The sequence below is a fragment of the Gymnoscopelus braueri genome, assembly GCF_963280865.1.
Source record: "Gymnoscopelus braueri genome assembly, chromosome: 4".
Taxonomy (NCBI): Eukaryota; Metazoa; Chordata; class Actinopteri; order Myctophiformes; family Myctophidae; genus Gymnoscopelus; species Gymnoscopelus braueri.
In genome coordinates this window covers 46,272,897-46,299,101 of record NC_137605.1, presented here as the reverse complement: position 1 = coordinate 46,299,101, position 26,205 = coordinate 46,272,897, and the positions used below count along the sequence as shown (strand labels likewise).

General features: G+C 42.8%; 1 protein-coding gene across 2 annotated transcripts; it reads left to right on the top strand.

Annotated features, from left to right (window-relative positions):
• Positions 1–1,496: 1,496 nt before the first annotated feature.
• On the top strand, positions 1,497–12,463 carry gdf6a (growth differentiation factor 6a). Of its 2 annotated transcripts, XM_080426786.1 has the most exons (3): positions 1,497–2,024; positions 8,079–9,078; positions 10,933–12,463. In XM_080426786.1, exons 1-3 carry the CDS (start codon positions 1,655–1,657, stop codon positions 10,952–10,954), a joined length of 1,392 nt encoding a protein of 463 aa, XP_080282912.1. In that variant the 5' UTR covers positions 1,497–1,654; the 3' UTR covers positions 10,955–12,463. The 2 variants fall into 2 exon arrangements, with proteins under 2 accessions (XP_080282912.1, XP_080282913.1); XM_080426787.1 differs by having other exon boundaries at positions 8,079–12,463.
• Positions 12,464–26,205: the final 13,742 nt, after the last annotated feature.

The following is a 26,205-nucleotide window of genomic DNA, read 5'->3' as shown; positions in this document are numbered from 1 at the left end:
GTACTGTATTTTTTACCAATTTGCAATACTTTTACTTCTACTCCATCTCAGAGGCAATATTGTAGGCTACTTTTTACTCCACTACAATTATTTGAAAACTTTAATTACTAGTTACTTTGCAGATATAATTATTATATTATAAAATATACATTAACCACTTTAGCCCTATTTTATACATGGGCAATTTTATACTAACAATTTGAGCAAATGAATCTACAAGTGCTTGGCATCTCGAAGCATTGTGTAGATCTGCTATTTTCAAACATTTTAGTCCTTTTACTTTTGGTACTTTAAGTATATTTTGATGCCAAAACGTTTGTACTTTTACTCAAGTAACATTTTGAACACAGGCCTGTTACAGAGTAATTTTATATGGTGGTATTGCTACTTTTACTTTAAAAATATATAATAAGTAAGTAAAGTACTCAGATATAAGCAAAATATCTGAGTACTTCTTCCACCACTGTCAATGTGTGACTCTGAGAGTATACAAATGTAACCAAAGGGAGTAAGGGACCCGTAAAGGGTCAATTTTTGGTTGCATTTGTACACCCTCAGAGGGGTGTCTTAGTGGCCCTATTGAAATCTGCGACGAACTACTGACCTTTGTCAACATGTTATTGTACCTTTAAACTTGGCATCCCGTGGCGTTACTTATGGTGCTGATGAGAAACCGGTCAGAAATGTCTCCGTGTCATCAACAGAGAGACTTTGGGAAAAAGCTGTCCTCTCCTCCGCGTCCCTGCGAGCAGTGGTGGAAAGTAACTAAGTACATTTACTTAAGTACAATTTTTTTTTTTTTTTTTTACTTTACTGGAGTATTTCCAATTTTTAATACTTTTACTTCTACTTCAATACATCTCAGAGGCAAATATTGTACTTTTTACTCCACTGCAATAATTTGAAGACTTAAGTTACAATAGTTACTTTGTGCATTTTTATTATTAATACAAAAAATATATTAACCACTTCAGCCCTATACATTTCGGCCATTTGAAAATAGCCGATCACATAGCCACTCACAATTGTAAGCTTGTAGATCTGCTATTTATTTTTTATTTTTTTAAGGATTTTTTACATTTGTGAAATGGGACACTCTGCATAACAAGATACTTTCTACTTTTAGTAGCCTACTTAAGTATATTTTGAAGCCAATACTTTTGTACATTTACTCAAGTGCATTTTGAATACTTGTAATAGAGTATTTCTTACATTGTGGTATATTGCTACTTTTACTTAAGTACAAAATGTGAGTACTTTTTCCACCACTGTCTGCATGCGAGTGGGGGCGTGTTTCTGTTGATTCAACGGTCTCCAGCTCTTGTGTGAAGTGAAGAGCGCGAATAGAACGCACTTTTCTGGTGAGACGGGAACGCAAAAGTGCAGCTTCTGAGCTTCACGTTCAGACTTCTTCTCTCTGACCCGGCGAGGATAAGCGCTCCAGATCGGCTTCATTCATTGTGGAAAGAGTTCATAAACATTGATTTGAAATTTTGGATGTGCTACCTTTTTGGGGATTTTTCAATTCCTACTTTTTTACATGTAGCCTATACTGGATTTTGGGTCTAGCACTCCACTGAGAAAACCCATTGTTGATGCGCAACCTCTTTTTCTTATTCAGTTCATAAACATCTTTGGGGACTTCATCCTAACCATGGACGCATTCAGAGCAATAACGCTATATATACTCCTCATTTTTCTTTGGAATATACCATGTTTCCAGACAGCTGCTATCATCTCTCCCTCTGTGCCATTGAGGAGAAACAAGGGAACCAGGATCCCTCATCATCATGACGGACAAAGGTCAAGCAAATTTCTAAAAGAGATCTTCTCTTCATCATCTTCTCCAGTTGTGAGCCACCATCACCGAGAAGACCTAAAGGACGCTATTATTGTGCCGCACGATTATATGCTTTCCATATACAGGACATACTCGGCTGCAGAGAAACTCGGACTAAATGCCAGTTTTTTTCGCTCCTCTAAATCTGCCAACACCATTACGAGTTTTGTGGACAGAGGAACAGGTTGGTTTGAACTAATAAGGCTACTAACTCTGCACAATATCAGCTGAATCAGGGGTCTTCAACGTTTATCAGACCAAGCAAGGACCCCTCAGCTGAGAGAGAGATTATGCAGGGACCCCCCCCACTACCAATTGTATAATGTTGTGTTGCAGATTAAACTTTTTCATATATTTCATAGATAGCTTCATATTAATACTTGTTTGACAGCACTGTCATCAGTGTTGTGTAAATTCCGTTTTTTTGTTCAACCACTTAAACCTTCAATACTTTTTTTATTTGCTCCTTCCCACCAAACTTCTTTGCCAAAAATAGCAGATCTACAAGCTCACAACCTTTGCATGCGGCGGCAGGCGTTGCGAGCTTGTAGATCTGCTATTTTTGGCTAATGTTCTCCTCAGAATAGGAAGTGGTTAATCTAAAAAAAAAAAATCACACAAATATTTGGCGGACCCCCTATAGTAGTTCTGAGGACCCCCTAGGGGTCCCGGACCCCCTGTTGAAGACCCCTGAGCTAAATTGTTTTATGTCGATTTTACATTTGAGGCTGTTTCCCCCTAATTTAAGTAGTCTGAATGCCTCGTTTTATAAGATCATTCATACAAGTAATTTGTAACTTGTAAAGGAGTAGGCCTACATGTATATAGGAAATAACTGAATAGTTGTTAGCCCTATATATTAAATCATCCCCTATTGTCCGACGGGTCCATATTGCACGTTGAAGAAAAGTAGAAACAAACAAACAATTGTTTAAGTTAAAATGTTTAGTTTACTTTAAATTAAAAGAAAAAACACAAAAAGAGACCAACAAGGAGCCAATAAACAATACAACGCTTCTCCGACTATGCTACAAAATAAGCTGTAGGCCTAAACTTAAGGTTATTTAAAATGCTGTTCGTTTTTTCGTCATAATAGCTGGTCTGTTTGAACACATGGGACACATTTTAAACGTTGAAGCACACCAGTTTACTTTAGCTGAGTATTAAGTTACATTACTCTTAAATTATGACCTCCAGGTAACACGACAATAAAACACTAATTGATGTGTTCTTTAAATGAAAATAAAACGTTCTCCATCCATGGTCCCTGGTCAAAAAAAGAAAACAAAAAAGACTATTCCTAATCTCAATTTGAATGGAAATAGAAATGTGAATATTAAAACACTTGCATTTATTGCCAAATGAAAACTAACAAACGTAAAAACACGTAGGCTATGGCATCCTTGAATTGTCGCTCTTTACATTTAAAAGTGCTCAGGATTGAAGTATAGCCAACTGGAGTGATAAAGGAAGATGGGCCAAGACTAGTGTGAGAGGCAGGTGTTTGAGTCAGTTAACTGTATAACCAAGTGAGTTGAGTAGACAACTAGACCATTGGTTCTCAAAGTGGGGTCCGGGTACCCCCAGGGGTCCTTGGGGGAGTACCTGGGGTTCCCAGCAAAATGAGTTAATTTTGCATTCAATTCAGTTTAACCACTTGAGCCCGATATGCATTGGCTATTTGAAAATTTGAAAATAGCCGATATACAAGTTCACAACACGTCGCTTTGCAACGCTTTGTGAGCTTGTAGATCTGCTATTTTCCAAAGAACTTTTTAAAAACATTTTAACACAAATCTTGTATGGGGGGGTCCATGGCACAATATATTTTCAGATGGGGGTCCGTGGCCAAATACATATCAATTTGGGGGTCATTGACATTAAAAAGGTTTGAGAACCACTGAACTAGACCAACACAACCCTGATAAAACACAATCAGATTGAACAAAGCGAGGACACAGGCCAAGATAATCTTTGGAAGAAGAAATACAAACTATATCTTTTGTTTTGCATTCCATCCCATCTTTGCAACCCCGGACTGCAGCCTGCAGAGAGACGGGGCTGTGAACTGATTTGATGAAAACGCCTGCACTTTCGCCTGTGATTTTGATTTGATGTGTCACTGGGTCTCTGACCCCTCGCTGGACCCTCTGAGGGTTGCTTAGCATCGAACCACTGATTGGAGTATTTGAACTCGCTGATCTAATTGAGTGTTCATGTCATAACATATCAAACACTGTCTATTCTCCCATAATGACCCAGCTCAGCCAATGGCACATCACCAAAAAAACGACGAGGGGAAAAAAGAAAGCTGAAAGAGCGCTTCCTTCGCTGTGAAGTGGTTAGTGTTTTACAGCCCACCTCCCCATGAGACCAACACTTTAATTGCGGAAAATTATTTTTCTTCCGTTCTCTCAGCCCAGTGGTGGTTGGTTTCTGTTGGGGTTCCACTTTAAGCCCCCCGAGTGCTGAATTGCATTAACCTGCAGAATAAACATGCAGCTAAGGTTATTCTCCTCTTAAAATAAGTAAAGCAGTGGTTCTCAAACTGTTTTTCATGTCAAGGACCCCCAAATTGATATGTATTTGGCCACGGACCCGCATCTGAAAATATTGTTTTGCCAGAGATCCCCCATATAAGATTTGTGTCAAAGTGTTTCAAAAATATTCCAAATATTTAAAATTTTGCAAGACTTTTGGGGGAAAATAGCAGATCTACAAGCTTACAATGTGTTGCAAAGAGACCTGTTGTGAACTTAGATCGGCTATTTTCAAATAGCCAATGTATATCGGGGCTCAAGTGGTTAAACTGAAATAAATGCAACATTAACTCATTTACCCCCCCCCCCCCCCAAGGACCCCTGGGGGTCCCCGGACCCCACTTTGAGAACCAATGAAGTAAGGAAAGGAATACCTTGGGGACAATATTCCATGCGTGAAGTGAGAGGCCATGCGTATTTTGCGCATCATTTCTTTTAGACACTTCTTTTAACGCATCCACCCCAGAAAGTATCTCTGCCAATCCAGTCTGTCTGTTAGTCTGTATAGGTAAAATGAAATTAGTTTTTTTAAACCAGGGCGTTGCCTGGGGTCAGTCGCAAGATCACAAAAGAACAACGCGATTCTGAAAATTACTTTTGGCACTTGAGGTAACTCATTAAAACGCAGATGGTGCTCGCTGGACTCGGAAGCATGCAGGAGAACTCTCTCTCTCTCTCTCTCTCTCTCTCTCTCTCTCTCTCTCTCTCTCTCTCCCCCTCTCTCTCTCTCTCCAAGTTATTAAACAGAGGCATAGATGACAGTGAAAACATGTTTTGCAATTCTTTCGCATACACCCACCGACAAGGGTCTTGACAATGCAAAAGTGTCTGGCACATTGCCAGCAATTAAAGCCAGGATTACCGTTACAATTAATAAAAATAGACCTGCTTCACATATCAATCTGCCCATAATGAAAATGTCAAAAACTTTTAATAGAAATTGTTCAAGCTTTGCATCTTCTTCTTTTTTTCTCTTTTTTTTTTATTGCTAAACAGTAAAACTTCCAATAGTTTTAAAAGCCTATAATCTTTCCCGAGCACTTTCTCGTCCGAAAATGTGTTCTTTGGCGAGATGAGATGAAACATAAACGGGGAAGTATTTTAATGAGGAAGATGGGAATTCAGAACCGTTAATTATTTGGTGACCTTGTATTCGATTTGTTTGAGGCCTTATAAAAAGCCTAATGCAGACCATACGTGCAAAGTTATACGGAAACAAACAGAAGGTTTCAATCTGCCTTTACTATTTAACTCCGCAGGGTTCACAGAGGGGGAAAACTGGCGACCACATTCAAATATGGATTTGGAATAACTTTACAAATTATATCACTTGGCGTTTTTAAGTACAGGCATATCAAATGTTTTTTAAACACCATTTTGGTGAACTAATGTGCACCCTTATCAACATTAATCACTAGATAATAAGTCACATTATAAACCAAATCGACATGTAGCCAAAGGAAATGATGGAACTCAACGAGAGCAGCACGTGTTCAGTGTATATATAAAGCCATAGGGACATTAATTTATGTTTAGCTTGCTTTTAAGGCATGGAATAGCACTATTTGGAAAATCTGACACATTTTTTGGTCAACCCATGCTATTTATAATATATTAAAATAACAATCTGAAACTAAACACTATAGCGCCCTTTTTCCATTTAAGTAATATTTCCTGCATTTATCCTATAAGCCATTGGTTCTCAAAGTGGAGTCCGGGGACCCCCAGGGGTCCTTGGGAGGGGTACCAGGAGGTCCCCAGCAAAAATATAGTGTCACAATCATTTGAACCACTTTAACCATATTCTATACTTTGGCCATATTAAAACACAGCAGATATATATACAAGCTCATAGCGCAGCACTCGGTGCCTCGCTATGATATTTTTGAAAAATCCCTGGCACGAAATGTTTTTGAGATGGGGGTCCGCGGCCAAATACATATCATTTTGGGGGTCCTTGACATGAAACCACTGCTATAAGCACGTTGCGTCGCCTTGTTGAAATATGTGCAGGCCTCCTGGCCCTGGGTCTGCATCAGGGAATAATGCATTAATTTACTGGAGTATTTCCAATTTTCAATACTTTTACTTCTACTCCACTACATCTCAGAGGCAAATATTGTACATTTTACTCCACTACAATTATTCGAAAACTTTAGTTACTAGTTACTTTGTAGATTTTTATTATTATTACAAAACACACAGTAGCCACTTCAGCCCTATACATTTCGGCCATTTGAAAATAGCCGATCTACAAGCTGGGATGCTATCTTCAAAGGATTTTTATACATTTTATACATTTGAAAACTTGTGAAATGGGACATTCTGCATAATGAGTACTTTCTACCTAGTAGGCCTACTTAAGTATATTTTGAAGCCAATACAATAATGCCAGCACCTTTTGAATACTGGTACTTTTACTTGTAATACATTGTGGTATTGCTACTTTTACTTAAGTAGCCTACAAAACGTGAGTACTTTTTCCCACCACTGTCTGCAGGCCTCCTGGCCTGGGTCTCCATCAGGGAATAATGCATTAATTGTGTATTGTTCAGTTGAGTGTACAGTATGTCGCCTTTGGTTCGTTGTGTCTGGGACTGGCAGCAGCACCCCGGGCCGCCACATCACATCACTAGGCCCCTTGTTTTTCTGCTTCACAACTCGTACAGCAAAAAAAAAAAAAAAAACACTTTTAAATAATGAACTCGACGCAGAAACTATTCATATTTCTGTTATTGTGATTTGACTGCTGCTTCATTATAAGAACGGAAAGTTTTGGTCCCCCATCTGCAAAAGAGGTGGAAATTAGTAATTAATCTGTCATCAAGTAAAAATGAGGGAACAATTTTTTTTTCTCTTCATTGAAGTCGTTTGACGTTGGCTGGAAAATGGTTTATCGTTTAGATATAATCATGTATTACAGAATGTTATTACAATTGTTGTAATTATAATTGTTGTCAGAATATTAATGAAAAAAATGCCCTCGATTATTTCGAGTATATAGGCCTACCTCAGTTCATGCCAAAAAGTGTGAACATGTCCACAAGCCCTTAGCTCCCTATAGAACACGAAATGTGATATTTATTTGTAATCAATTGTCTGGCTCATTAGCCCACACTACGAAATAACCTATAAAGTGACATTCGCGATGACCAATACATTTCAGAGGGTAAAAGCAGGCTCGTTAACTTCACTTAATCATCATCATTCATCCGTATTTAGCCCGTAATGTTATAAAGGAAACAGGTTGCAAGCTCCTTTCTTTCCCATGTTGGTCTGACTGATAATAAAGTTATAATTGCGAGATTTATCAAAATAGTTTAAGGACAAATGACAGTGGGCCTGACTGGCCCACTAAACGCATGTTGCGAATGCGATTTAGATAGAAGAATAAGGCTGTAGCTAATAGCAGCGCTTTACCAAAATAAATAAAGAAATAACTCCCTTTTCCAAAATAATATCAAGCATGATGTTGGCCATGAGTTCTTTTTATCCAATTTGACGACGTGTCAGCCGTAGTTTGGCTCAGCTCAGGTTCTGAGTGGGCATTGAATGAAAAACAAGAAAGAAGGCCAGCCGGGTCTGGCCTCTCTGTGAGAATGCACCCCCCCCCCCCCCCCACACACACACACCCCTCCTTTCTGAACACTGTACACCCTAAGTGAATCTGACTGCAATTATTTCTTTTTATCTTGCAGACGATCTTTTGCACTCTCCTTCGCGAAGACAAAAGTATCTGTTTGATGTCTCAACCCTTTCAGACAAAGAGGAGCTGGTCGGAACGGAATTAAGGATATTTAGGAAAGTGCCCGGGGGTTTCCAGACGTCCCCGACAACAGGTCTCTATAACATTCAATTATTCTCGTGTCGGTCCGAAAGACTACTGGATTCCAGATCCCTGGATCCGCTGGATTCCAGAAAACCCGGGTGGGAGGTTCTGGACGTGTGGGAAATGTTCAGAAACCACCACCAGCATCGCTCCGCCATGCAAGGGAGCCAGCTCTGTTTCCAGCTCAGGGTCACGCTCGGTAAATCAGAGACGGAGATCGACCCGAAACTGCTGGGCTTCGACCGAACCGGGCGGTCCCAGCAGGAGAAGGCCATCCTGGTGGCCTACACCAGGTCGAAGAAGAGGGAGAACCTGTTCAACGAGATAAAGGAGAAGATCAAGTCGCGCAGCAGCTCCTCTTCTTCTGCAGGGAGGTTCGAGGAGGAGGAGGAGGAGGAGCGGGGCCTTCGGTTTAAAGAGAAGATCAAGTCACGCGGCAGCTCCTCCGGATCGAGGTTCGAGGAGGAGGAGCGGGGCCTTCAGTTTAAAGCCCGGCGCAGACGGAGGACCGCGCTGGGGGTGAACAAGCACGGCAAGAGACACGGCAAGAAGTCCAAGTCGAGGTGCAGCAAAAAGGCCCTGCACGTTAACTTCAAGGAGCTCGGATGGGACGACTGGATCATCGCTCCGCTGGATTACGAGGCGTACCACTGCGAGGGCGTGTGCGACTTCCCGCTGAGGTCGCACCTGGAGCCCACCAACCACGCCATCATACAGACGCTCATGAACTCCATGGACCCCAACAGCACGCCGCCCAGCTGCTGCGTGCCCACCAAGCTGAGTCCCATCAGCATCCTCTACATCGACTCGGGCAACAACGTGGTGTACAAGCAGTACGAGGACATGGTGGTGGAGCAGTGTGGCTGCAGGTAGCGGCCATGATGATGTTGGGCTTTATGTGTGAGGCGTGAAAGTATATAGGCCTAAAAAACCTTTAACATCAAAGTCAGTTGGTCCATGATGGTCGAAGATATAAAGTTTGGCAAAACGTGCGTTTCCTCACACACATGGTGTAAAATGCTCAACGCCTATTCTTTATTCAAAAGGGATACAGAGGCATTATTTGCTGTATTTATTCTGTCAATTTAGACTCAATCCAATTCGATTGATTGATTGATTGATTGAATACTTTATTAACAGTTCGCAAAAAAAGCACAGAAAGTAGCCTACAGTTCTATACAAGGTCTGCTAAAAGGATTAAACCCAAGAAAGCACTATGGATTGTTACCATTGGGGTCCATGTGTATTAAATTAATCGAAACAGTCAACAATCACAATCATTTTACACCCAGTGTCTTGTAGTATGACGCCCACATTTCCAACCATGCAAAAACGTTATTAATCAACAAATAGGCTTTTGTTTGTGTTTTTTAGGCCCACCACAGCAATACGTGTCCGTGTGTGGCACGGGAAATGGGCATAGTCTTCTTCGTGCATGTGTGTGTGCGTGACGCACCATAATATCCTATTTTCAATGGCTGATTTCTAAGAAGAGAAAGAGATGGGCAGCCTTTTTGAGTGGCCAACGATAGTTCCATGACGCACCTGCTGGTGCTGAAGCCAGAGGACATTGGGTGGCCTGTTGCTGCAGCAGCTCTCCCATCATGTGATCATATGAGGGGACCAGTGTTGGAAAAAAGAACTGACATTTTTTACTTAAGTAAAAGTATCAATACCACAATGTAGAAGTAATCTGTTACAAGTAGAAGTCCGGTATTTAAAATGTACTTGAGTAAAAGTACAAAAGTATTGGCATCAAAATGTACTTAAAGTACCAAAAGTAAAAATACTCATTATGTAGAATGTCTCATTTCACAAGTTTGATATGTATAGGCTAAACATCTTTTGAAAATAGCAGATCTGAGCTTGTAGATCGGCTATTTTCAAAAAGCCGAAGTAAATATAAGGCTAAAGTGGTATGTTTTCTAATCAAAATCTTCAGAGCAACTAGTAAACAAAAGTTTTCAAATACTTGTAGTGGAGTAAAAGTACAATACTTGCCTCTGAGATGTAGTGGAGCAGAAGTAAAAGTATTGAAAATTGGAAATACTCCATTAAAGTAAAAATACCTCAAAATTGTACTTGAGTACAGTACTTGAGTACATGTACTTAGTTACTTTACACCACTGGAGGGGACTCATTTGGGCAGCCAGGCAGGCCTAGTGTATCCAGGCTGTAATTGTCTAGTGTCCAGCTGGAGAGTAATTATGCTCTCCTGATGCGTTATCAATAGGCCCTGCAATGCCTAGGTGAATGTAGTCTAACACAGGGGTCTTCAACAGGGGGTCCGGGACCCCAAGGGGGTCCTCAGAGTTACTACAGGGGGTCCGCCAAATCTTAGTGTGATTTTTACATGAACCACTTCAATCATCTTCAAGCATCCTATTCTGAGGAGAACTTTAGCCAAAAACAGCAGATCTACAAGCACACAACGCCTCGTGCTGCGAGGCGTTGTGCACTTGTAGATCGGCTATTTTCGGTTGTTGTAGGTTTGGTGTAGAGGGGGAAAAAAAAGAGCGGACCAAGTACAGCGTGAAAGGTCAAGTTTACTTAGTATTGACAGTTTAATTGGTTAAATGTCTGAAAATCGACATTAACATGAATCCAACATACACTGATGACAGTGCTGTCAAACAAGTCTATGAAACTATCTATGAAATCTATGAAAAAAACAATATTTTATACAATATATAATGGGGGTCCCTGCTTCATCTCTCTCTCAGCCAAGGGGGGTCCTTGTCCTGAAAAACGTTGAAGACCCCTGATCTAACACAATGGTCTCTGACTGTGGGGTAGCAGCATCAGGCCGGCAAGAGATGCCTCTATCTACCCGAGGCCAGCTTCCTCCATGATGGCTGGCGCCCACAACGCAAGGCGGTGGGCAACACACTGTCTGTGGCCCCTTTGACACACTCCTGCATAACGGACACAAACCACATTGTGCCTCGATTGAAAGTGACTGACTGGTTTGGGGAACCTCTTTTTAAAAAGAACCACGTTCAAACATTGAGACGAACTTTTGCTCAAAGTCTGCATCTTTTACGAAATGCACTTCCACAACTGACTGACTGCAGCTAAAGACATGTAGTAGTCAGCAAGATCTTTGTTTTTTTTCCCTTGATGAATCGCCTGACAAAAGACTCGCAAACGAGATACTATTTAAATGCACATTAGCTTTGAATGCACTGCTGTTCATTATTTTTTTGAGCTGTAAATATTTGTATAGTCGAAAACTTTACAAAAGTGCAACGAATGGAGAAATGGAAAAAAACACATTTCTTTGTAAATATACAAATGCACTCAAATCGTTATAATTTCTATTCTATAATTATTTTATTATTTGTGATGTACAGAGTTTCATGATAATCATATATTTCTTACATTGTTAAGAGTAATTTAAGCTGTATTCAATATTTTTTTTGCAGAGGGTGGAAAGACCATTATTAATGTCTACCTCATAATTGCATATAGGATCTGAGTTTTGAGGTATTCAGTTAGAGTGTAAAGAGCAATTACAATGCTATATAAAATCATTTATATACATATATTATTGGATAATATTCCACACCATTACTGTATAAATAAAATCCAAACTCAAAATAAATCCAGGTCTTGTACTTCAAATGATTAATTCCACCCTTTTCACAAATATTTGTGTGGGGAGTCTCTGTGAATGAAACCTTAATTCCTTTTAAGTGTTCATATGCATCCAAAGAGCAAATAATCATCACTGGTTAATCATGTGATAGCCTGCAACAGTCAAAACTGTTATTCATAATCCAGCAAGGACGTTGTTGGTCATGTTCAGGTTGACTGCAATACGAGGCAAAGAATGTTCTATATTTGGTCAACAGATTAATTATGAAAGCAAAAAGTAACTTTTAATCACTTATTTGCTATGTTTTTAAAAGACTGTAAATAACTGAGATAAGAGATCCTATTTGTATATTGTTCTGTTTCTCATTCCTATCTATGCATATTTAATATCAGTCTTACAAAAATCATAATAAAATTCATTATATATTTCCCAATTAATGATTAAATGTGCTTGGATTACACATTTAGTTTTTCTAGAACCAGCCAGGTGTTTTACTTGTGTCAGAGTTGATGTGGACATTCAAGAGTGTCAACATGGGGCATAATAGACTGTGTGAAGAAGTTGATCTTGAAGGTCACTTTACAAACAAATCACATAAAAAATACATACTAGTGACAGTTCCTCTACAAGTTACTTAATACGTATACAGTTGATGCTGATGGATTTGAAAAAGCCTAATGTTTTATACAAATAAAGATAAATGGGTCAGTTCATTTCCCATAACTTTCATGTGATTCTTTTCCCCTCTCGACGTTAAGATGTGTACAGTCCATATGGAGCAAGCAGGGGTCTGGAGGCCTTTACCTTAAGGCAAAATGGCTAATCTAGTATTCTTTCCATTTGTAAACAGTTCACTCTCTAATCACAGACAATGAATGTCATTGTTCAGCGTAAGTCTGGCTCAGAATTATACAAACTATGTAAACATATGGTGACCATCCAAGTAGAAGGAAATACATTGACTGTCACTGATACGGTACTGAATGTATGAACCACAGCTATTTCCCAATGAATTAGCCAGCCTGGGTCAAGTTTACTTAACACTTTAATGTTTCCCAATCTGGGGATGAAAAAGTTTGAAAGCAGGGATTGCTTCCATATAGACTGTCGACCTTGGCCTGGAAACAATTAGGAAATTGCTTTGAAATGTTATATGTTGTCCAGGCTCTCGTACAGTATCATGTCACTCCCCACATGTTTGCTGGGGGAAACGGAGGATGCTAAGTGCACTCTTTAGCAGCCCCTGCAAATGACTGACACAACAACCATTCCCCTGAGTATAACCAAATGGCCCTTCAGGCTATGTCTGTGTGGTGGTTGGAACACCATCATCAGGATGCTATGTGCTACGGCCACTAGCAGGCATGCTATCCGTTTCACCTCACTAGTACATTGTGTGGGGTATTGTGCCGTGTCCTGTTGTCTGTAACTGCAGTGAGAGTGGTGAATACTTTGAGGCTGATGCAGGATTAGAATTAGTGGTGAATTATTATGATGCTGTTGAATCTCACACTTGTTATAGTTCCTATGGTGAACATAACTAAGAATGAAAGTCTACATGGTAACCTGCGGAGTAAATGTTTGATTTATATTTATTTGACAAGTTCCCCGGAATGGTGGGCATCGGACTGAATGCGGGGAACAGTTAAATGGTGATGAAAGGGAAAGGAATGCTTTGTTTACCTGTCTCCATCCCTCACTCTTAAGTTGAATGTTCCTACAGAGTTCTTCATCACAACCCAGTTATTGTCTCTCAGCTGAGAGGCTATTCGGAGAGAGAGCAAAAGAGAGTTGTGTTTATTTGAAACTTCTTCCTAATATATTAGTTTAACCAAACCAAAATTGGCAAAGGCACAGGTCCTTTTCATCAGAAATGTGGAGAATGTATAACACAAATAGTCTTGACACCCCACATCTGTGGTGGAGACTCCTCTCTTACTGCGGCGCATAGTACACAGTAAAATCCTGAGTGTTAATTTAAGGGTTTTCCGGCGTAGACTGCATAGTGAAGATCTAGTAGGTGTTGCTCCAAGTCCAAAGCCCGGGAGTCTCTCCAAGGTTTAGAAACACTTCTTGGCTCATATGGAGACATAAATGTTCCTCATACTTAACCCCACTGCTATCAGTGATGTCCTCATCAGCGGCAGGAAGGAGATAAATCAGACTGATCTCTCAGACAGTGAGGACCTCTGAGCGGCGAGCAAAAATTGTGAAATGGGCATTGAAGAAGAACTAAGATGATATATTGTAAGGAATTTGATCTCTGGTTTTGATTTGTTGAACAGCTGAGTTTTGATTGCTGAGAAAGGCAAAAGTCTGAGACTGAGCTTGGCCTCTGCTGAGGCCTGTACTTGGAACAGGCCCTCTGTAATATTGATGACATCAAATAGGAATTTCTTTATCAAAGATTTTCAATATCTGTTTCCCTTCTTAGAGATTTTCCTGTTTGTCTGCAGGGATCGGTCCCTGTCTACTTTCTTGTAGCTTTCGCCAGTGTGCTCGTCCTACTATAAAGAATGACCTCCTTCACTCTCTCCCAATCCTGTGTTCCACAGTCCTGTGCAAGATGGTTCCTCTTTATAATAAGAAATTGAGAGAGCATGGGAGTAAAAATATGTACAACCACCCCCCCCCCCCCCACACAGACACACACACACACACACACACACACACACACACACACACACACACACACACACACACACACACACACACACACACACACACACACACACACACACACACACACACACACACACACACACACACATGGACATATATATATATACACACACATACAAGAATGAGTGTGTGTCAGGGGACATAAGGGCAGCAGCATCCACAGATGGACAGATGAGTGGTTTAGAGGACCAGCAGATGCCTGGACTGACCCCTACTGCCGCCTTTCATTGAACTACCAGCGTCAACACAATAGCAGGGGTGGATCCCAACATTAAATACACTTGCTTATGCCTTAATGCCAGAGATAATTTTTTTTCCAGGAAATGTCTTTCTTTCTTTCTTGCTGAGCAGCAAGACAGAAGTGAAAAAAGTACATACAGTATATTTTGACAATATTAAACATCAGATTAATTCTGAATGTTTTTAAACCTCTTGAGGGAAAAATTGTGTATTGTGTATTGTGGCCCAACTGGCTCAAAAGCGACTACAAAGAGTTGTGGTTGCCCTTGGCAGCTGCTCTTTAAGTAGAGAAAGAAAGAGAGAGAAAAACAAACCAGGTTGGAGCAGTTGCCATCGCATAACAAAGGACCAGGGAGGGAGTTCCCTCTGATGAGGCATCTGCTGGCTTCTTCTGAGGGTCCAGCCCTGCCGGATCAAGCAGCCACAAGGACCCTCTCTGTGGTCCAATGGCAGCACATCCAACCCTGTAGCACCCCACTCCGCGGCCTCTCATCACACCATACGGCAGCAGGGAGAGATAGCAGACACCTCTGCTTCCCCAATAGATAACCTCCTAATTACATTAAACACACTCCCAACTGGGCTGTTGAAACACGATACTGTGCTACTTATTTTACTTTACGGCTGCCACTATATTTTACATTGAATTGTGGTTGAGAGACTTCACCAGCATGTGGACCATGAAGCACGGAGGCGTTGTTTTAGGTTGTTGATACCACCGGAAGGATTTAGAGAGAGCACATCAAAGTGCACAGAGAAATTCAGAAAACAGAAAGCGGTTTGGTCAGGTTGATGGATCTGCATGGAGTACCTGTCTAGCGAAGCCCCTTTCTTTCTGTTTATTTTCTAAAGGAATGTCTCAGGGTGCCCTTTCACCCCTCCTCATCTATTTACTACCCCTGGTCTGTGTTACAGAGGGTGACCTGTGTCCTAAAGTCATCCCTGCTTCACCAGCGCACCTCACGACTCCCCAGTAAACTCCTCTGTACACTCAGAGGAGATTGTCCTTCTTGTGTGCTTATAGTCCATCTTTTTTTGTTAGGGCATGTGTCTGAGTGTCGGTGTGTGTGTGCTCGCGTGTGTGTGTGTTTGTGTGAGAGTCTGAATGGGCTTGAGTCAAAAGTAAATTTACTTAGTTAACTCGGACAATGCTTGTGTTTGGGGGCAAAGCAAGGACATGACCTCCCTGCCAATTCACATCTGTGAAGACTAGTGGAGCGGAGGAGGCAGGGTTACTGACCAGCGGGGTGGACAATGGCTTTCATTGGTCTGGACATTGGTGGGTATAACAGTCCTTCCATACAGAGTGTGACTGGCATTTTGACTTGAGACACACACGCACGCACGCACGCACGCACGCACGCACGCACGCACGCACGCACGCACGCACGCACGCACGCACGCACGCACACACGCACACACACACACACGATAAATCAATCACTAACCCACCCCAGCAATATCCATTACCTCTGTGTCTGAGAGGGTGGGACTTCTTTTTCTCCCAAATTAAACTGAACCCCATGCCTAGGATGATAACTGTTGTTAACACTTTACACCCTGAACAAACAGTGCATGTCTGAATGTAAGGAACGGGCTGAAGGGGAAACAGAGGTTTTTGGCTCTGTATCGTGAAAGGAGACATACAGTATATAAGAAAACAAACATGGGTCAGGGGCAATGAGGCAGCAAGACAAGGATCTGACTTTGGAAGGAGAAGATGGTGGTGGTGGTTCTGGGTGGGGGTGGGGGAGGGGGGGGGGGCTAGGGGCAGCCGGGCAGGAGGACTTGATGGACAACTCCACAACTCAGCTAAGGCAGAGCTTTCACTTAAAAATGGTGCCTGGCCTATCTCAAAAGGTCAGAGCCCAGAACACTAACACACTACATTAATCATGAGAGGCTGTGGCTTACCTGTCTTGCATTTCAGCCGTGCCGTACAGTTAGCCTCAATTATGCTTGATTACGAGGTGTGGAAGACACAAGGCCCGGGCCTTGGCCTCACAACAGATCAGGCATCAATAATTCAATTTCAGATTAGATGTGCCCGTCTGTCACCGCGCGGAGCAGAGCGTGGCCAATTGTGGAACATACACCAGCTTGCCTTTTGAGTATCTGTGAAGGTCACCACAGAGGAAGAATCTCTATTTGGATTATCTGGACCCTGGTGTTGTTAATGATTGGGAAATGGAAGCTTTTGGATTAGTGCTCACTCTGTTCTCTCCCTTATGGCTTTTTACTTGTGGTGGACCGTGCTGGAGTGTACTGTACACATAAATGTACACACATACACACTCAGGGACCCTTTCAAGGAAGCACGTACACACACACACACACACACACACACACACACACACACACACACACACACACACACACACACACACACACACACACACACACACACACACACACACACACACACACACACACACACACACACACACACACACACCACTGCATGGTGTACAAAAGGCAGTTAAATATTTGATGCCGTCCCAGCCCCCTCCTGGTAATTACCCCATTACGTGTTGGTGGCGGATGGAACTGTTACAGATGTTTTATGACGGGGGCCCTTTTCATTTTGTCTTTCCGATGAGGGACAGATTTATGGTGCAAGTCAGTCTTCCATTCAGGGGAGCCATCCCCCATTCCCCACACTGTCGAATTCTGAGTGTTAATTGAACTCAGACTCAGACAGAGAGTGTACAAATGGACACAATAGGTCATTCGTCTTTACACTCTCACAATGAAACAAAATATGTGATGAATTCAACTGTTGGCTGTGTTATCTTTTATAGGAGTTGGATATCACAGTCGCAGCTGCGTCTGACCTTCCCTGCATCAGTCAGCTCCCAGCTCACTGCAGTGGCCATGCTGTAACTGAGGTTGTTGGCAGTGGCTTATGAGATGAATAAATGTTTGATGGCCCCATGGAACAGGCACGCTTCCAGGCTGGTCGTCAGCCTGTTCCCCAAGGTGGGGGGGGGGGGGTTCGCTGGGGAAGACCTCCTCGAAGAGTCCCCGGTCTGTGGGAGGCGGCGGGCCCGGAGTCAAACTGAGTATGACACTTTCTCACCAAATGTTATCCTACTGAAAGTAATCATCATAAAGGGCAGAGTAAATACGAGTTAGCTTTTCAGAATTAATCTTTTTTAGCTCGCTGTGAAGTGTTTGATGTGCTGAAGTCTCTTTAACTGTGTGGTTTCTTTCCAGAGGCTGTTTTGGTGTGGTTCCCCAGAGTTCCACTTGGAAATCAAATGCACAGTTCAGTAGCTTTTATGCCTAGCAAAATATTGGTCATAAATTGGTGCATGAACAGGCAGTGTAATTACAGGGCGTCGCAGTGAAAATTTCCCCTGCGACTCATGGCGACAATTATTAAGATTAACAAAAGGGACACTATGGAAGAAATTGAACAGCTTCAAAGAGAACCGTTTATTTTACTATTACCTTTTGAAATTGGAGTAGGGCTCTGTCATTGTCAGAAATAGTTTTCCCTTTCGCCCACAAACTGTAGAAAGTTGTCAGGTACAAGTCTTTTAACAAACAAGGTCAGCAGAGGAACACTGACTATTAATCATTTACCAGAGGGAAACAAAGAGAGCTGGAGACTAGATAGCACAGAGTACCCAGGCCTTTGTGACTTAAATTGTGCCTCATCGTATTACACACACACACACACACACACACACACACACACACACACACACACACACACACACACACACACACACACACACACACACACACACACACACACACACACACACACACACACACACACACACACACACACACACACACACACACACACACACACACACACCTCGCACCTCGCTCCTATCAACCCTAACTGTGCTTGACTAACTGATCGATTGTCTCAATTATGAACATTAGCTTTGACACGTCACCATCTTCTTTTCTTATTCACAAATTTGTCACAATTTCAAATGACAAAACAAAAAAAAAACACTGTCTACCATCACTTTGGCTGTAGTCCCAGCCGAGCAGGCTTATAGCAGCACTTTGCTTCATAGGAAATCCTACCTAGCTTCAAAACGAGGCACGTGGATGTGGAATTGAATGAATGATATACAGTTGTCCGTGTCTGAGGTTAGTTCCTGTCAATTCCCCCAAATACCGCTCTTTATTCACTGCAGCATAAATTCTCCTTTTCTGGCATGAGGAATGGAGTGGGGTTTGTTTGACCAGATGTAACTTTATCAGGGACCTTTCTCTCTCCTCCTGCTATTCTTGTGTCTCTCACATCTCTTAGCTTAAGCACCGAAAAAGTGAGCTCTCACACAATATTTCTGTTTGCTGTGGTGTGACCTCTTTGTGAACTGCGGTAAAGTGAAAGGCACTTCCAGCCAGGGGAATCAGATGGCAGTAACCATATGCCTTTCAACTAATACAAAGGTGGGAAAGGGGGGGTGTGTGGGGGGTGTGGAGGGGGTTGCATGCTAGGGTGAAAAGGAAAGTGCAGCGCTGCGTCTTTTTGTGTTGGTAAAGTGGTGGCAGTTAAGGGTGGCAGGGTGGTGGCGGGGTGGGCTGGATGCGGTGCTCAACACAAGGGAATGTCCGGCTGACTGACTGTGGAGATGGAGCCTTCTTATGGATGAGTGCAATGAGTAAACAGCATTCCTTTCTCTCTGTTTGACACTCTCTCTCTCTCTCTCTCTCTCTCTCTCTCTCTCTCTCTCTCTCTCTCTCTCTCTCTCTCTCTCACCCTCTCCGTGTCTTTCACCCTCTCTGTCTCTCTGTCCATCTCTCTGTACTGCCTATAGTGAAGTTGTTCATATAGTTTCTGGCCTAATGTATCTGGTGTCTGACCATGTTGTCACTGAGGTCTGAATGACCGACCCCCAAACACTGCATCCATATCTGTCTGTCTGTCTGTCTGTCTGTCTGTCTGTCTGTCTGTCTGTCTGTCTGTCTGTCTGTCTGTCTGTCTGTCTGTCTGTTTCTTTGTCTATTTGTATGTCTGATTGTTTCCTTCAGGCATTGTCAGGCTGATGTTTCAAACTTCTGACTCCACTGCTGACTCAGACTTCTACTGCATCAGTAGACTTTAGCTGGGATGTGATTGAAATCAACCTGGAGCATCTGAATAACCCTCCCCCCGCAGAGGTTGCATGGGATTAATAAACCACTCTAAAAACCCTCTAAGCAATTCTCTTCGCAAAAAATTGCCAATCTACACGCTCACAATGTGTTCGACGCGTTGTGAGCTTGGAGATCGGCTATTTTTGGCTAATGTTCCCACCAGAATAGCCTACGGATGCAAGGGTTCAAGTGGTTAAGTTAAAGGTTAAACCTAGCAGAACATTTGTGTAGTCTGTCTGTATATTGTCTGTTATTGTAGTGCATTGGTTTTCAAACATTTTAATTTCAAGGACCCCAATAAGTCTCACAGTTACAGACATATGAAATTGTAGATCTGCTATTTTTAAAAAAATCATGAAAATGTGCGCAAATCTTTTTGCGAACATTTTTTAACTCAAATCTTTGCTTCTGGGGGTCCCTGGAACAACATATTTTGAGATGGGGGTCGGCGGCCAAATACATATCATGTTTGGGGTCCTTGACATGGAAAAGTTTGAGCACCACTGATATAGCAACGTATGTTTTTCAGAAAACTGTCAGGATTTAGAAGACATTTCGGTCTTATGAACACTCACATATTGCCTGAGATTCTCAGAAAAGACAACATGTGCATATCTCTCAGCGCATGCAGTAATACAGTATGTTGTTCCTGCAAAAAAGGAACAGGGAATACAGCTGGCAGGAGGCGTTATATTTGGCATTGTCGCAGTCTGTTGACAAAGCTTAATTTGTAGTGTATCGTTGCACATGCGGTTTACATTTAGATGGTGTTAAATCACATTTGGAAATATACTGTATTATTTAAGAGGCAGGTTAGATATCTAAACATGGAATCTGGTGTTTTGTGCCTTATCAGTTGGGAGCACATGGCCAACACAATGCTGATGCACGTAGATGCATGCATGGCATCTTAAAATGATTTGCTGCCCTATTGCTATACAGTCTGTAATCTCTCTGTAGGGTTACAGTGGATATAGGGAGCCAGTCGGTTTGGTAGGAGGGGAAGGACATACAGGAAGAAGGTTTGTTACAGAAGCAACATTAATCTATTCCCTCTCCGGGGCCTTTGAAGAGCAGCAGCAGCTATGACAGGCTAAATGTTTCCAGAGATGTCACATTTCCACAAAATCTAAAAAGGCTCTTGCGAGCACTCATCCTTTCATGTTTGATCGCGTGTTGGAGATTCTATGATAAACAGACTGGGGTGGTGGTTGGAGTGGGAAGGGTGGGTGGACGTGGGTTGGGATGGGAACGTAGTCTGCTGTCGCTGGCCCGCCTCGCCTGCGTCGCCACAGGATCCAGATGCCTCTGGAAATTACCTCTTTGTCTACTTCAGAGGGGCTTGAAATGCACGTCTGAATTAAGATCTGGAGTTTGTCTTCAATTCTCTTGGATTGCAGGGATATTGTACTGAATCGGATTAATTTGGGACAAACCTTCTCAGCCCCCTCTCTCAGCCTCCATTTATTGCCCCCCCCCCCCCCAACAAAATCCACATCCACAAACATTGAACAGATGCTGGGAAGTGATGGTCCATTGTGGAACCTTGGGCCGTCAACCTTTACTTTATAGAGTGCAGTCAGAAGACAGGCCTTGATAGCCACAGCGTTGATATACTGAATGTAATAGATAAGAACTTCAGAATTCTCCAGGCGCTCAACCGAACGCTTGTTTGCATGCAGACTTAGATGTGGAGCGAATTGCCTTCGTGATATATCAGGTCGTATTGTTTTAATATCATTAATTTGCTGTTCTTTTATTCACATAGTATAGAGGGAATCTCCCTTGTTTGTCAATAAAGATGCCTTGCGCATGTAAAAGGTAATTTCTGTGTATGTCGTCTATAAACTGGACTTTAGGGTTTATTGAACCAAGAGTGACAGTTCTGTCACGGCACATCAGCTGGTGACCCCGACGTGATCCTGTCCAGTCCAGACGACCGCTGGATCCATAAGATCCAAATAACAATTCGCCCATACACTATGTGCTACAATTCCTTGGGGCCCCAGGAAGGGTACACGCGGTGCTATATGTGAATTGTATTATACCAAATTTAGGTCAATTATTAAAGACAATGTGTAAATATGATTGCATACATGTGAAAGTCACCACTGAACAGCAGATTGAATGACCTTTGTGTTTAATACTTAGGCTCTGTACTTCATATACCCCATGATGTCCTGTTAGCGTGGCTGGGTGGACCGAGTTGATCCTCCCAGCAACTGTCTCTGTATATGTTTATGAGACCACCGGAGACACCCCGACGTTTTTTTTTACACGGATGTTTAACTATCAGCTGTTACTATCAGTTATTTGTCTTTATTTATATATATATTCATGTCAAGGCCTCTAGAATAACCCACGATCCAACTTGGGTGTTCGAGTAATGCATGGCTATATATATAAATATATGGATTTATTTTTGTTGTACCTCGAAATACCACTTTTTCACGCTTTGGTTTTCGGTGCGGGTGAATTTATCTAATATTAGTTTTACACTAGGTGCTGGGGGTTTGTCTGTGTGCCTGCATGAAAATATCCTTACAATTGTCATAATGGTCCTATAGTTTACTGAGACACTACACTGTTTCTCTGTATTCTGTGGTCCTATAGTTTACTGAGACACTACACTGTTTCTCTGTATTCTGTGGTCCTATAGTTTACTGAGACACTACACTGTTTCTCTGTGTTCTGTGGTCCTATAGTTTACTGAGACACTACACTGTTTCTCTGTGTTCTGTGGTCCTATAGGTTACTGATAGACCACACTGTCTCAGTGTACTTTATGATCCTATGGTTTACTGAGACACTACACTGTCTCTCTGTATTCTATGATCCAACAAGTTTACTGAGACAATACAATAAGTGGCCTTTACTAGGATCTCTAAACCGCAAACCACGCCGGGTACATGGGAGAAGATAGCGTGTAGCCTAAGTTGTGTACGTTATGTGTCGTTATGTGTTATTATGTGAAAGCTGGGACTGCGGCTAAGAAAATACTACAGGTTATATTATGTGAAAGCTGGGACTGCGGCTAAGAAAATACTACAGGTTATATTATGTGAAAGCTGGGACTGCGGCTAAGAAAATACTACAGGTTATATTATGTGAAAGCTGGGACTGCGGCTAAGAAAATACTACAGGTTATATTATGTGAAAGCTGGGACTGCGGCTAAGAAAATACTACAGGTTATATTATGTGAAAGCTGGGACTGCGGCTAAGAAAATACTACAGGTTATATTATGTGAAAGCTGGGACTGCGGCTAAGAAAATACTACAGGTTATATTATGTGAAAGCTGGGACTGCGGCTAAGAAAATACTACAGGTTATATTATGTGAAAGCTGGGACTGCGGCTAAGAAAATACTACAGGTTATATTATGTGAAAGCTGGGACTGCGGCTAAGAAAATACTACAGGTTATATTATGTGAAAGCTGAGACTGCGGCTAAGAAAATACTACAGGTTATATTATGTTTAAGCTGAGACTGCCACTAAGGGGCGACCCCAAAAATACTACAGGTTACATGCACGTTATGTTTAGCTCCAGCATCCGAGCGAGGTGACGTGAACGGCTGGCTCTGCGGCCTAGGGTTGCCCCCTAAATAGTACTACAGTGTGTCATATATGTTGTCTTTATATGTATGTTATATGTACGTCATCCGAATGAATGAAGGCCTCTGTAAGTCCTGTCTGTTTGTTTGTTGTTGTTTTTTTAAGGAGCATCCACTAGTCTACACCTTAGTGGAGACTATTCTTCCTGAGGTCCAGGTTTGTGCTTAAGTACAGTCTTGAGGTATTGTTACTTTAAAAAGCCCTTACAGCTATCTGTATTTTTACTTCCACTGCATACATCTCAGAGGCAGACAGTGTGCTTCTGCCCCTGCAAAACACCTTGAGAACGTTGGTAACTGTTTACTTTGAAGTGGTAGATAATTGCTGCAGAACCACTTCAGCCCTGCATACAGCTCAGCCATTTGGAAATTGCCGATCTACAAGCTCACAAGCTATTTCATCTCAAGCACTTCGTGCTTGTGGATCTGCTATTTTCAAAGGGAAACTTGTGCATGTTAAATCTGAGAAATTGTGAATGGGGACAGGCTGCCTATTACTGTAAACACTTCTCACGTTGGTGTCTCACTCCACTCCGATACCATTTTTTGTTTTTGGTACTTTGACCCAAGTACATGTCAGTGGATAGTGTAATCTGCTCCGTAAGCATTTTGTTTAGAGATTTTGTCCTGCTTAGGAATTTAAACAAGGAAGATAACCGCCTGCACGGGGTTCAGTGGTGGAAGCCAAGGTCACAAAGTACATTTACTCAAGTGTTCTACTTGAGTACATTTTGAGGGTCCCATTTTGTATCTCACTAGAGTGGTTCCAGTTTTCAATACTTTTACTTCTACTTAAGTGTACATTTCAGAAGCCGACATTGTACATTTACTCCAGTATGATTACTGGAAACCGTGGCTGTTTAGGCTAGCTCAATAGTGACTCATTGTGCTAGTAGAATCTGCTATTGTTGTTAGAGTTATGAACAGTCTGAAATACGCTATAACTATGATTCGTAATCCCAGAAATTAAGGACACAGATAACTAGGGAGTGGTGAGGTTAGGGGGTAGGCTCCCCAATCCCTTGCCACTAACAGGCGGCAGCGGGGTCGCAAGGCTCCCAGAGCACGTTAAAGACGTTATATAGTGCTGGGGAGAGACTGAAGGGCCCCCGTGTTCTGTCAAGGATGAATCAACATCCTAGCTGTGTTTTCCGTCTAGTCGGTGTGCCGACTGCCGCTCTCTCCTAGGGTTGGCAGCACATGGTGCGTGGATGACAGTCCACACCTAACCGGACGGGAGTGCGTGACTCACCGGTTACAGGCAAGGCGGGTGAAAACGGTTAATATTCTGGTTCCCGTAGCCAAGCGGGGCCAGGACAAGACCGTCGGTTTCCTGCCTGGGGCGCCAACCACGCCTACGGGTAAGGGATCGCTATCGACTGGGTCACCCGCCGGTCGGATCGCATAAAGCATTAATTCCATGGCGTGCTCCCCGACAGGAGGCGGGTGTGGTCGCTGCTTCCGGCTCGATGTACAGTCAGGCCATCACAAGCTGAAAGCGACCGCCGGAGTGCTACAGTTACTAAGCGAGTGATGCTCCTGTGATCGGTGGGCTTTGAAAAGAAGACACCGGGAAGCAGGAGACTTGAACTCTCTATCCAGGGTGACCTGGGTGTAGACCTCAAGTGGAAAGGGGTCTAGCCTGGGACTGCGCCCCGGTGGGGAGGTTCGAAAGACTTAAGTGAGCCCTTAGATTAAAAGATTGGAGTCAGTTATTTTGGAAAATGGAAAAAGAGGAAAAAAGCGAGGAGAGAAATATGATGTTCAAATAAATTAGTTTCTTCAGAGAATGAGGTTAGGGGGTAGGCTCCCCAATCCCTTGTTCTCAACAGGCGGCAGCGGGGTCGCAAGGCTCCCAGAGCACGTTAAAAACGAAGTATAGTGCTGGGGGAGAGACTGAAGGCCCTCGTGTTCTGTCAAGGATGAATCAACATCCTAGCTGTGTTTTCCGTCTAGTCGGTGTGCCGACTGCCGCTCTCTCCTAGGGTTGGCAGCACATGGTGCGTGGATGACAGTCCACACCTAACCGGACGGGAGCGCGTGACTCACCGGTTACAGGCAAGGCGGGTGAAAACGGTTAATATTCTGGTTCCCGTAGCCAAGCGGGGCCAGGACAAGACCGTCGGTTTCCTGCCTGGGGCGCCAACCACGCCTACGGGTAAGGGATCGCTATCGACTGGGTCACCCGCCGGTCGGATCGCAAAAAGCATTAATTCCATGGCGTGCTCCCCGACAGGAGGCGGGTGTGGTAGCTGCGTTCGGCTCAATGTACAGTCAGGCCATCACAAGCTGAAAGCGACCGCCGGAGTGCTACAGTTACTAAGCGAGTGATGCTCCTGTGATCGGTGGGCTTTGAAAAGAAGACGCCGGGAAGCAGGAGACTTGAACTCTCTATCCAGGGTGACCTGGGTGTAGACCTCAAGTGGAAAGGGGTCTAGCCTGGGACTGCGCCCCGGTGGGGAGGTTCGAAAGACTTAAGTGAGAAAGCCCAAACGCTTCTATGTATTGTTACATTAGTATATCTATATTTTTTTGTTATTACAACTATCTCAGACTTTAGAAATGGGTTGGTTTCACATTCGAGGACTGCAACACTGGTTGGCGGACGGTCATTTCTTTCTATGAACTGGAAACATGCAGTGGAAGGCCCTATAATTCTGTCTGATCGACATGCTGAGGCAGAGGGGCACCAACATTGCAAACTGCAGTGTTCACGACACTCACTTCCGATGACGAGGTTAGGGGGTAGGCTC